The sequence below is a fragment of the Periophthalmus magnuspinnatus genome, chromosome 5 (assembly GCF_009829125.3).
Source record: "Periophthalmus magnuspinnatus isolate fPerMag1 chromosome 5, fPerMag1.2.pri, whole genome shotgun sequence".
Classification (NCBI taxonomy): Eukaryota; Metazoa; Chordata; class Actinopteri; order Gobiiformes; family Gobiidae; genus Periophthalmus; species Periophthalmus magnuspinnatus.
Window position 1 is genome coordinate 24,279,497 of NC_047130.1, and position 13,428 is coordinate 24,292,924.

The following is a 13,428-nucleotide window of genomic DNA, read 5'->3' on the forward strand; positions in this document are numbered from 1 at the left end:
AACCCTTTTCAGCGATATTTCTGTTCCTCAAATATTGTCTTATAATATCCCATTGGCTTCCATGATATAGCTGTTCTTCTGTTGACTTGAAGCAGTCTGATTTCTTGATCCTGGTTTGAGTTTGTGTGCAGTAGAATAGAGTTATCTCAGCTCTGAGCTCCTCCATTGTTCCCAAAGCAAAGACAGCTGCCTTTTTGTCTAAGGGAAAGTCGACACTAAAGCTTCCGCACACAATAACGCCACAGCTCTGTGAAAATGCACTGCTTTTTCTGCTCCCTTCTGTGGGCTGCTGTGTTTGAGTTTGAAAAGCCATAGAGTTGGTGTTGGAGGAGCAGTGGGCTGGAGGCAGCGTCTTCCACATCTTTGTCTCCGTGGAAACAGCAGTCAAGGAGGGGAAAAAAGTCGTAAGGACCAAAAGACGACGAAAGTGATGAGATTTGTCTAGCGGTGAAGATTATGACAGGAGACAGAAGCAGGATGATCAGTCGGAGAGGTTACAGGGGCATGTAGACCGTTGTTAGTTTAGGTTTGTTTGGCTTATTCAGCTTTTACCGAAGGAAAAACTTCAAGCGCAAGCACATTTTATTTAAAAATTAAATGCCAACACACTATGGCACACAGGCATCAATACAATGATCAAAACCATTATATAACTATTCAGGAAAGGTGCAACTTTGTCCTATTCCTGTATTTCTCTCTCAGTTTCAATACTTCAGTCTTGTTTTAATATTAGTTTTGGATTAATATCTGGATATCACTTTTTATTTGCAACACCAAACATCATATTTTAAATTTATAGTGGGATTAGAAGATTGTACTGAACAAAGGCAGGGATTATGAGTTATTATTGAATTAGAATATAGAGTGGAAGGAGGAGTAGGACCATGGGCTTTAGAGGGTCTTCATCCCTGCTCATCCGTCCACAGCACACACCAGTCCAGTCGAGCGCCAGAGAAAGTGACCAGGGAACGAGTATTAAGCCCCATTATGTCCCTGATTACACACTGTGTGCACTGTCTGTGTGACCGGTTTACTTTAAGATGTGGATAAACATGAAAATATGGATTTGGGATTACATGGAGTCATCTTGGGACAGTGGGCCTCACAAATGCATCACAGACTAAATACGCAAATGATAGAAATACCCAAAGAAAATCAGTTTAAAAATGACATTACAAATTATATTATCTTATTATCTGAATATTTGCTTTTTGTTAACTTTTTATGTGAAGCGCTTTGGGCAGCTGAAGTAGTTTTTTTAAATGTGCTATATAAATAAAATTGAATTGAATTGAAAGTTCTCAAATCATTCAATTTCATGGACTTTTACATAATAACTTTACTCTAGAGTGTTTACTTTTCCAACTTCGTATTCTGACAAGTAGGGCTTGTTAGTTCAGTTTGGAAAATGAGATGATTTAGTTTGGACTTAGTTGTATGTAGTTTGTATATATTCCTGTCCCCCGTTATCCCACTAAAAAGGATAACCACTGGTCTCAAAAATGAAATCCCCAGGATCCTTTTTGTGGACTTTCTGAGTGTACAAACCGTGTTTTATTCTAAAAACACATCACACACTTTCACGCTTTATTGGTGACTTCAGCTGCAGAGTCTCTTAAATTGTTTTCCTGTTGCTTCTCAGCGCAGTGTTGTGGAAATGCATATAGCACCAGAATAGGAATAAAGTTTGTGGGCAGTAAACTGAGACAGATGGAGAGAAATGGGGTACGGCGGGCGCGTGATGGCAGGATAGCAGCGCAGCATCCGAGCGCAGAGCCCTGATAAAAACACACAAATGAAAGAGGCAAGAAGAGAAGGAGGAGAAGGAGGCCGAGAGGGCAGCAAGAGGAGTTTGTCTGTGGTGGTTTAAAATTCTGTGGTGAAAAGTCTCTCCATCTGTTATTGTGCTGCGGTTCTGAGTCAATGATTTCTATGATTGGCCTTAATCCCGACGAAGTGCAGAGACAGAATGAAGAGCTTAAAGCAGACTGCTCTTTCTGACAGGCTCCACTGGACACTGCTGCTGGAGCTGCTGGAGCTGGTGATGGGCTACTCCGGTCTACTGCCCCCTCTTGGTCACACTGCAGCACTACATGTCTCTACTAGATTGAATAGGAACAGGTGGCGTCAAGAAGAATTCAATTTAGCAAATCTAGCTACAGTGTGATGCATCTTGTGTTACTGTTAAAGACACACTATGTAACTTTTCTTGAGCATTTATTCAATTACTGGTGAAACTTTAATTGCTCAATACATTGAAATATTATATAATCTTAGCGTGATCGTGGTCATCTCTCAAGTGTCAAACTGTAGAACATGACGTCTCCTTGGTGGAGCACATTGTAGATTTGATTTAAAAATGAAGTGAAGAAAGGAAACTATTATAACTCAATGGGTGTAGCATAATATCTAATTTACACAAACAAAATCCACAAATATGACCCTGATTATTCATTTTTAATCCATAAATAGAGCCACTAATTTATTATAGTACTATATTTAACATATTCATGACTCTTTCTAGCAACTATACAATTAAAATATTTTGTTCATTTTGTTAATAATTCATGTTTTGAATAGGCAAAAGTCCTCAAAATAGCCTCTATAACAGGAAACCAAAGCCTAACCTGTTGTTTATTGGTGGACTAGTTCAGTATTGGCAATTAAAATATGTCTGAATTTGACACTTTAGGAAAACTATATTCTACCCTATAGTTTTTCTGCTCTTAAACTCAATTTTAGAATATTAAATGACGTGAATACAACCTTTTGTGTTTCTGTTTACTTCTGCTACCCATTAAACAGTACGCCAAGGTCATGCATTGGACAGTGGAAAGTAATGTGACACATAGATTAATATTTCCCATGTTACTGCGAGTCATGAGAGTGTGAACAGGAACACAAATAAATTCATTTTTAACAATACAACTTCATACAAATACATTACAGCTTAATAGCCTGGCCTTACACTTGCTCAGAGGAACCAATCCTTGTAAAAATTTACTGGTCTTTGCTGTTGATGTGAATCTTGTGGGAGGTTAAGTGACCTTATAGCCAGCCATTTCACAGTCTGTGGTCTCCAAGGTGACTGAAGCGGTCGGTGATGGGAGCTGGTCATTTGGAACATGTTGAGTGGCTCGCTCCATAGCTACAATCACATACAAACTGTGCGGCCTCTCCAATGTGGCCTCTCTACGCTGCTCCAAGTGGCCTTTAAGTTAATGTGTGCTATAAGAGGCTCCCAGGGCTGCAGCAATCACAACAGACGTGTACGGAGGTAGAGCTATAAAGGTGCATTGGAAACAGTTGGAACAAAATTAGTAGTTTGCACAACCTGTTGCACTTAGAGCTGTGTAATCAATGAAATTTTAATTGAAATCCAGATTCAGTCATTTCTAGTCGCCAGTGATCTGCTTTGTTATTGTCATTAGCAACAAGTACGCTATTGTAATTGTTTGATTATTGACAGTGTTGTGACTCAGCAAGTGTTTGTTCTTTTCCTTCGTTTGTGCCAGTATTTTGGTAGCACCCTGTTATCCATCCACGTAACAAATGATCACAAGCCAGTCCACTGTTTGTGCTTCTAGTTTGCAGCTATAATCACACTTACAAACTGGGTCTCAAGGGCCTCCTCTCTCTATCTCCTCTGTGTGTGTGTGTGTGTGAGAGAGAGAGACCCCTCTTTTTTCTATGTCTGTCTCTCTATTCCTCTCTCTTTGAATCTGTTTGTTTACCTCTGTGGGTGTGTCTTTCTCTGCCTCTCACTCTTTCTATCTGTACCTCTCTCGCTCTCTCCCTCTTTCACTTTGCCTGAGTGTGTATTTCTCTCTCTGTCCCTCTCTCTCCATGTGTGTCTCTCCCTCCTTTTTGCTCTCTTCTTGTGTGTGTGTGTGCCTCTCTGTCCCCCTCTCTTCTGTGTTTCTGTGCATCTCTCTCTTTCTGTCCCCCTCTACCTTTCTCACTCTCTCTCCCCTCTCCCTACCTCTTTCTCTGTCTCTCTCTGCATCTCTCTTTATCTCTCTCCCTCCCTCCTTCTCCCTCTCTTCCTGTGTGTGACTCTCTCTGTCCCTCTCTCTCCCTGTGTCTCTCCCTCCTTCTCACTCTCTTCTTGTGTGTGCCTCTCTCTGTCCCTCTCTCTTCCTTTGTGTCTCTCCCTCCTTCTCTCTCTCTTCCTTTATGTGTGTGTGTTTCCTCTCTGTCCCTCTCTCTCCATGTGTGTCTCTCCCTCCTTTGCACTCTCTTCCTGTGTGTGTTTATCTCTGTCCATCTCTCTTCCTGTGTGTCTTTCCCTTCTTCCCGCTTTCTTCCTGTGTGGTATGTCTCTGTCCCTCTTTCTCCATGTGCGTCTCTCCTTCCTTCACTCTTCCTGTGTGTATGTTTCCTCTCTGTCCCTCTCTCTCCATGTGTGTCTCTCCCGCCTTCGCGCTCTCTTCCTGTATGTCTCTCCCTCCTTCGCGCTCTCTTCCTGTGTGTCTCTCCCTCCTTCTTGCTCTCTTCCTGTGTGGTATGTCTCTGTCCCTCTCTCTCCATGTGTCTCCCTCCTTCACTCTTCCTGTGTGTGTGTCTCTCTCTCTCCATGTGTGTCTCTTCCTTTCTGTGTTTCTCTGTGTCTCTCTCTTTCTGTCTCTCTACCCCCTTCTCTCTCTCCCTGCTTTTCTCTCTCTCTTCCTATGTGTGTGACTCTCTCTGCCCCTCTCTCCACGTATGTCTCTCCCTCCTTCTCTCTTCCTGTGTTTGTGTCTCTCTCTCTGTCCCTCTCTCTCCTCTCTGTGTTTCTCTGTGTCTCTCTCTTTCTCTCTCTACCCCCTTCTCTCTCTCCCTGCTTTTCTCTCCCTCTTCCTGTGTGTGACTCTCTCTGCCCCTCTCTCCACGTGTGTCTCTCCCTCCTTCTCTCTTCCTGTGTTTGTGTCTCTCTCCCTGTCCCTCTCTCTTCCTATGTGTCTCTCCCTCTCTTCCTGTTTGTGTGCGAGTGTCTCTCTCTCTCTGTCCCTCTCTCTGCTCTCTGTGTTTCTCTGTGTCTCTCTTTTTCTGTCTCTCTCTGTCTTTCTCCCTCTCTCTCCATGTCTCCTCCCACCCACCTCCCTCCACACACACTCATTGTATCAGCGCTGAAGTGTCCCTTGCGATGTCCCGGACCACAATGCACTGCTCCGAGTGTCCTTTAAGTGTGCGCTGCATTACCAGTCTGCAGCGTTCACGGAGCTCAGAGCAGCGTGGCGCCAACGGTCCCTGGTGCGCTGTCATTCCCACAGAAAGAACACAAGTTTGAGTGATTAAACTGCGCCCCTCCGGAATAACGCAGTACAGTTATGAATATTAAAGATCCTAATCGCCTCACGCTGAGATTTTCCTGATGATTTTTGGTCATGTCTTCTTCCTCTTGAGTTCACAGTCAGGGAGCATAAAGCCGGTGCCATCAGCGCAGACGGCGATGTCAGAGCTGCAGGGTATAGACTGTGTTAGACATATCAATGACAATAATGCTATTAGCTATGCAGTATGTGAGACCTATGTATGTATATGTGCAGAAGTTTGTCTGGCACGTTTTGCTCTCATAAAACTCATGATCCTAGTGAAGGACAGGTAGCATTTCCAAGTATTATTTTTTCAATAACAGCTAACTGCATCTCAGATTATGTTGCGATCGATCATTTTTTTAAGACCTGCAGGTAATAAACAAAATTGTGACTTGCAGCTAAAAATAATATTTGCTATATTAGGAATCTTGACCAAGCTTCAGAATAATAAAAACAATCCAAAACAATCTCAATCTATCAATACCAGACGATGAGCGACGGTGGCTCAGTCGGTACAGTTTGTCCACTGATCCAAAGGCTGGCGGTTCGAATTCCGCTTTTGACGTGAACATCCTTGGTCGAGCGGTCAGATCTACAGGTTGGTGGTGCGATTCCAGCTCCCACAGGTAAATGGTTAGAAGGTCGTTAGAATAGTTAACCAAGCAGAACAAGCAGAACAAGTATTACAGTATACTGTCATTTAAAACAACAAATGCATACACACCTTTTTAATTTTTATATATAACAAGAAGTAAAACTTAAAAAGTAAATAAATAAATAATATAAAATAATAATACAAAATTAAATTAATCACACAAATCTTGATGGTAAATAAATAAGAGCATCATATAGTAAATAAAAAACAACAACATATAAATATAATAATAATAATAATAATAAAGTAATTACACACACAAGAAAAAAGGGGGGGGGGGGTGGAGGTTTCAAAAAAAGTCAATAAATGGTTGCCACTTATTATAAAATTTGTTTACAATACCCTTCTTGGAATATCTAATCTTCTCCACTTTCAAAAAGGAGGTCCCCTCTTGTTTACAGATGTTATTCGAACAGAAAGTCAATATCATCTCAGACAAACGGGTATATTAAAAAAAAATCAAGACTAGAACCAATAAAAACATCATTGTATTTCTGTTCAAGGGAGTGTGTAAGTGTTTGGAACAACCTCGATTATAAATTAAAAAGCTCCTACACAATAGAAGCATTTAAAGACGTATAAAACATTACTCGTTGAAAATTACAGGACTCAGGAGTGATTCATGTGAACTGTCTTGGTTTGTAGTTTTTTTTAAATTTTGTTTACATATGTTGTAGAACTGATGCTGCTAATAAATAAATAAATAAATAAATAAAATAAATAAAAAAATGTGTCTTGGTTGGACGACACACTTAACCCTCTTGACGGAAAAGTAAGTGCTAGATAAAAATGTGACCTGTTACCAGATCCATGATATTATTTTGTCTGCAACTTATGTAATTTCCTTATTAACACTGGCCTATACACAACCTGCACTTCGACTCATGTGGCTCTTACGGCTCACAGTTTTATAAGCGTCGTATTATTATGAAAACAGGCGGATATTCTAATAACTTTATACAATTCCCACAAGGAATCCGTGAAACGATCCACATGGACTTTACTCCTATAAACAACTACATCAGCGCAGACTTGGAATTGATACAAAAAGACCGCGCTGTAACCTTGGCTCCTTTGCAGTTTCGTCTATATATCGTCACGGCGAATGTTCTATTTATTGTGATATGTTTTGCCGTTGTGTCACCCACCTCCTACTGCGCTGCCTACTCCACAGCCCACTCCTCTGCCTTTTTCAGACCTCTCTCACAATGTGCAACACTTTATTACATAATACTACAACCCTCAGTGAAAGAACAGCTCTTTTTATGCATCGTGACCTTGCCTAAAAATAGTGACCACATCCTCTGCCTGTGTTTTACTATTTAAATTTTTCTGAGATATATTCATTCCGTGATCGTCCCAATTATTGTAAAATCAGGATTCAGTTTGCGGGTTGAATCCCTATCTCGACATAAACGTCATCTTGGCAATGCGAGTCCAGCTCCTACAAAACAATATTGTCGTTTTACGCTTTCTTGTCTCCATGGAGATGTTATTGCTTTTCCTGGAATGTTCCACAATACCACAGTAGAGCATTAAACTCATCCATCTTTCATTTATTCAGTTACATGTGTTTTATCGCCAAAAATATACCGTGAGAAACGAGCCTTCTTACCGCGAAACAGGTCACCTCTTCATAGTTCTGACGCGTAACTTGAGTGGAGACACCTGCTTGTCTCCGTGGAGGTTGATTAGGCAGCTGTCATCAATATCTCCATGGTGACAAGCAGGTGACAGATCCTCCTCAAGGTTACACAGTGGATCTTTAATATTTAGACCAAGCCTGAAATAGGAGCTGCTCGTGAGTCCTGTTTTGATTAAAATCAGTGTAACATGTTTATATCAAAATTTGTATTGAATAACATTATATATCCTTAGTATCCCCCCTTCGTCACCATAGCGTCGTCATAGTAACCGTTCTAATTTACCTTTCCTTTTGCATGTGTACTAACTCTAGTGTCCGTTGCTACGTTGTGCTTATCACCATCAGAGCTGCTCCATGCTGTTGTCACTATATAGGCTCTCCAAGTGCGCTAAGCCACCACCACCAACACCACCACCACCACCACCACCACCAGCGGCAGCAGCATAAATGATCTATCCCTCCCCCCACCTCAGCACATCCCTCACACTGATTCACTCACTGTTTGCATTGGCCATCTATCTGGGTCCAACACAAGAGGAAGAGACACATGAAGACGCATGGCTGTTAGGAGGCTGCAGAGGAAGAGATATGGACCAGGAAATACAGTAAGGAGAGAGAGGGAGGAAGACGGGACGAGAGGGAGAGAAACAGAGAGAATATGAGCATAGGAATAGTACTTGGGGGCAGAGAAAATGGGGTTTATAGTTTTGATTCTTGCTCAGAGATTAAGCGATTGTGAAGATAACTGTGCCAAGATTTTAGCTTTAAAGGCAAAACTGACAGTAGAATGGATAGTGATAAAATTAGGTTGCACAGTGTCTTAAAGGGATCATATTTACTGTATTCATTAAAGATGCACTTGTACTTTTCTCCTTGGAGTTGGTATAGCTTTGTCGCAATATTTCACAGTATGGCTTTAACCTTATACCTCTATGGAGACAAGTTGGTTGGAGCTTAAAGAGGAATTCTCATGTTTTACAATGTATTTTCTTTAGCAATAAAACACATGTAATTGAATAAATGCACCTTGAAAGTTACACAGTGCTACTTTAAAGTATCTATAGACTATGTTGCATGTTCATAATTAAAACACATAATGATCCAGAAAAGTGATTTGCCCATATTATCAACTTTTTAATGTAGTAAATTAAAAGGCTTTAACTTAACCAATTTGAATGGAATTAAACCAATGTACAATATACTTAAAAGAACATTTAGCAATTAAATACATTATGCAAATCGTTGGTGCGTATTTTGTGCTTTGCAGGCAAATAATTTAACAATATGTGTAGAGATTGACTGATATGGGTTTTTTCATGGTCGATGCTGATACTGATTGTTTAGATTCCAGAGCAAGCGATGGCTGATAAGATCTGCTGATATTTTTAGGCCAGTTAAGACCTATTTTAATTATTTTCCCCAAATTATGTCATTTAAATTTACTACAGACTACCCTTAAGCCCTTTTTAACAGATAAGAGCGGTGTAGTCACACGCTGTGCAGTTATCTCTTTGTACACAAGTGTTAATATAAAGCTTTGTATGTATTTTTTAGCAGCAGGCTGACCAGAACAAAATATCGGCCTCTGCTGGAGATTTAAGGCCGATAGCCCATACGCTAAAAAGTGCAAATATCGGTCTGCCTCTAGTATGGGGGGGTGTGTTCTATTGACACATTTCAGATCTGCAATTGGAGCTTAGTTGTTGGACAGCCTTTGAAAGATTGATTTATTTTTATTTTGTTATATGAGCATGTTTTTGTACGATAAAAAGACTCCTGTGGCAGTGGACACGTTCCATGGACTTGGCACAGATCCGTGGCCCTCTTTGCCTGGGCCTAAAGTGGGACAGACATAGAGCTGAGGGACTTTATGGTTGAGAAGATTTGACACCAACATGGAAACAATCCTTCCCTAGAGACAGTTCAGTCATTAGTTACTTCTAAAAATAAATCCTACTTTTTCTGTATTGAACTGTGGTAATATGGATTGTACATAAAGGATCAAATATTTATGAAGCTATAAGCCGTTAAGAGCCATCAAAATAATCTCAGTCTATATATACTTAATAAATGCTTGTTTTTAGTGCTGAATACTAGGGCTCCAGCTAACTATTACTTTATTAGTATAGCAGTCAGCAATTTATTTATTTGTAGATTTTTAAAACATTTTTGAGCAAATAAAGGTTGAAATGTGGTATTGTTTTTACACACATGCACGTTAATGATGAAAATCTGAAATTGTTTATTCTTTTTGACATTTTGAATCAATAATGGTGCTATTTTTGTGATGAAATGTTTATATTTGTGTGTGTTAAATATCGGACAGTGCACATTAATCAACATGTGCCAGAGTTAGTCATGATTTAATTTTAATTTTCATCCATAGTCCCTTTGGCGGGTCGACGACAAGACAGAAAACAGGATGTTGACACAAAACATTCACTCCATACACAGGACAAAGACGTTAATCATCAGTGAAAAACAAAATGTCGTCAGATGTCTTTGCGTGTCTTAGAGTCTACAGTCCAGGTAACGATTAAGATGATCACGATTATTCCGACTATCCGTTGCAGCGCTGTAGTCAACACTTCCTTCTCTCTTTAGATAATTCTCTTCGCTGTAATCACTTCTTGAGGTTCCAGTCTAAGTGTGACTCAGTGTGAGCTCATCCTCTTTAACGTTTCACCTTATTAGCGCTGCGATGTCGACTCACCCAAAATAATGAAGTCGTGCTACAGTATTTGAAGTCATCAGGTCACAAGTTCAAACTGAAACAAGTCTGTGTCACTTTTATTCATGCAGCGTGTCGAAATAGAGAGCTGCTTGAATCATAACAACGTCAAATCAACTGTTAGTACCATAGACTGTATATATAAATGGACATCGCTAACTTGCCGCTGCGTTAAAATAGGAAGTGATCATGGACACACTTCTGGCTCCAGTTCGCTTTGTATTGAAAAACTGTTGCCCCTCTCTCCATAACTGCTGCTGTCAGACTCATATTAACCCGCTCTACATGATCCTGGTATTTTAATTTAGCTTTTGTGTCCGTAAATCAAGATATGAACATTAATAACAGACAAATCAGGTGCCTTCTTTCCTGAAGTCACTCCCGCTAGCGTTAGCAACAGGTTTGATTGACAACGTCGCTAAACACCTGCTCCCTCCTAAACCAGTGGTGCGGAAATGAAGGGGTTTTACCTTCAACAGCCTCACTCTGGATTGACTCTTTGGTTTCTATGATTCTTGTCGTCGGAGTTTTAACTGTCTCCACATTTGCCTCGATAAGCGTCATTTGACTGGAGACGAACGCTATGGGTGACGTCAGACTCACTTAGTCCACTTCTTTATACAGTCTATGGTTCGCACATGAGGCTGATAGAACTTAACCACTCAGGAGTAAAAAAGTGGCACCTAATATACATTTCTGGTATTCCTGAATAGTGGATGTTGGATTGATACTTATACTACATATCTCATTATGATTTTGATGCTGTTTTTCTGACAGTTTAGCTTTTTTGTTTTGTTTTGGGTTTGTTTTTTTTTTGAGTGATTTACCGACACCTTTTCTATCCTCGTATCAACCTCACTCACAGAAAAACATTCACAAATCAATATGCGATCGACTCCTGACACTCACCCTGCTGTTTTTGTGTTGTTTTTGTAGAAGCTGGCCCGAGAGGCGGAGCAGCTACAGAAGGAGCATGTTTGGCAGGACGGCGTCACGGTAAAATCTAAAACCTCTCCTGTCTCTCCTCTGTAACAAACCTGTTCTGTTCTGTGCCTTTCCTCCCCAGGCTCTGGTCTCTGTCATCTGCTCATTCACATCTGATCCCTGCCCCCTCCCTGTTTAAATATGGTCCTGTAATGATACCAGCATCACAGGGTCACCATGGTATTACACATCAGGTAGGGTGCAAAATATAGAAGGCAGAGGTGGAAGCCGCTCTCAGAAGTAAACGTGCTTAATTCATTTACAATACTAGTTACTCAAATGTAGATACTGAATGCTAAAATCTCTTGTATTGCTCAGTATAAGAAGGACTGCATTTCATATTGCACGATTACAAGTACAACTCAAGGTGCCTATCAGCCGTTAGACATGGTGTTTGGACACGGGCAGCAGAGGTATGAAGAGATCACTTACGCAATAGTTATGATTAGAAAACCTGTCCTATGCACCATAACTTCCAAAACGTTTTTTTTTATTGCTGGGTTTCAGATATCATCCCAGCACTGTATAGTCTCGTAATATTTAACACAGATGGTTGTAGCTAAAATTTATATTGTTAAAATGCAGATGTTTGTTGTAATATGTTCATCTCTTGGGTCCAGTCACTAATAGAAGTGATCAGGTTCAACATTTATGATTTTACCTTTTGGATATTTCATTGCAAAGTACAAAGTAATTAATAAAAACTGTCTTTTGCCCCATTTGGGCCTATGACGTCATCACATTATACAATCTGAAAGCCACCAATAATTCGCTGCGTACAAAATATTTCCCTCGCTAAACCAAAAATGCTTTGACTTTTAGACTATATTTCTATTTTTTACCCAAATAACAACACCCAGTCCTCTCCACCTCTGCTTAGGGACATTCTAGTGACCCACTCTGTATTCTTTAAGAGCACCCGTTGGTTTGGTTCCAGGCCACAGCGACCGGCGCATTACATCTCCACATGTGACCTTTAAAACAAGCGCACATCCGCTCTTGAAATCTCAAACAGGAGAAATGGTATCACTCTGAGTTTGTCTGTCTGTTTGTGACTTCTCATGCTTCACTGACTGCCAAATTTGCTAACACTCAAATGCTTGGCGAACTTGCATGCATACTGATGTTTCCTACACACACACATGGTTGTATATATAGCCCCAATAGACAAGTCTCGGCTGCCGTATCCTCTGTCTCCCGGGAGACGCGCTCTCTGTCATGGTACACTTCCCACAAATGGATTTTTAACCCCGTGCCTCCTGGGGGATATTTGAGAAAAGGCTTTAACTGATTTAAAACGAATAATTATGAGCCCTACTTCGCTGCAAAGTCCATTTTTATTCATGGTTGCTTACACTCTGGAGCTCGTGCTGTGCTGAGCGGAGCACCCTCCGCCCTCCTTCACACTGTCCTTCTATATTTATATATGCACACGACCGAACTAAACACTATGACCATCTGCTTATATATATTCAGCCCCAAACCACTGTTTCTTTTTTAGACTTATTTTGCTCAGTGCTGACCACTGCAGAGTGAGAGCTGAATAGGAAACAATTCAGAAAATCAAAAAAATGTAAAAAGTTCATCCGAGTCTGCTTACCACCAAATAATATGAGGTGGGTAGAGTCACCAAAAACTTTACTCATGTGAGAAAGTATTGTTACTTTAAAAGTTTGGGCGTGACCATAGACTGTGTAAAGAAGTGCACTGAGTGTGAAGTCACCCGTAGCTGTCGGCTCTAGCCAAATGAAGCTCATCGAGGCTAGCGGTTATCGAGACGAATTTTGCAGCCAAATCCCATATTTTGAATTCTGACCGTGAGTATCATAGCAACCAAAGGGCCAATGTGGAGCAAAACTGGAAAATAACACCCCTTTCCACGTGCATTGCTGATTTAGCAGGCAATGGGCCCTAGCAACGCTGTCAATCAAACCTGTTGCTAACGCTCGCAGGAGTTACCTTGGGGAAATAGTTTTAATAGTGCAATAGTTTCTCAGTTGAGTAAATGTAACTGATTTCTACCCACTTATGGCAATGTGGTATACAGCCTATACAGTTTGAGAACCACTGGTCAAGACACTACAAATTGGTCAGTTTTTGTTGGCCTCTTCTGTAT

The 13,428-nt window shown here is 40.6% G+C and overlaps 1 protein-coding gene across 1 annotated transcript in view; it reads left to right on the forward strand.

Annotated features, from left to right (window-relative positions):
- cacna2d2a (calcium channel, voltage-dependent, alpha 2/delta subunit 2a) overlaps window positions 1–13,428 on the forward strand; it is a 207,441-nt gene that overhangs the window by 80,900 nt on the left and 113,113 nt on the right. The window contains exon 4 of the mRNA XM_055221612.1: window positions 11,265–11,324. Coding sequence (XP_055077587.1) covers window positions 11,265–11,324 — 60 coding nt within the window. The remainder of the gene's footprint in view (window positions 1–11,264; window positions 11,325–13,428) is intronic.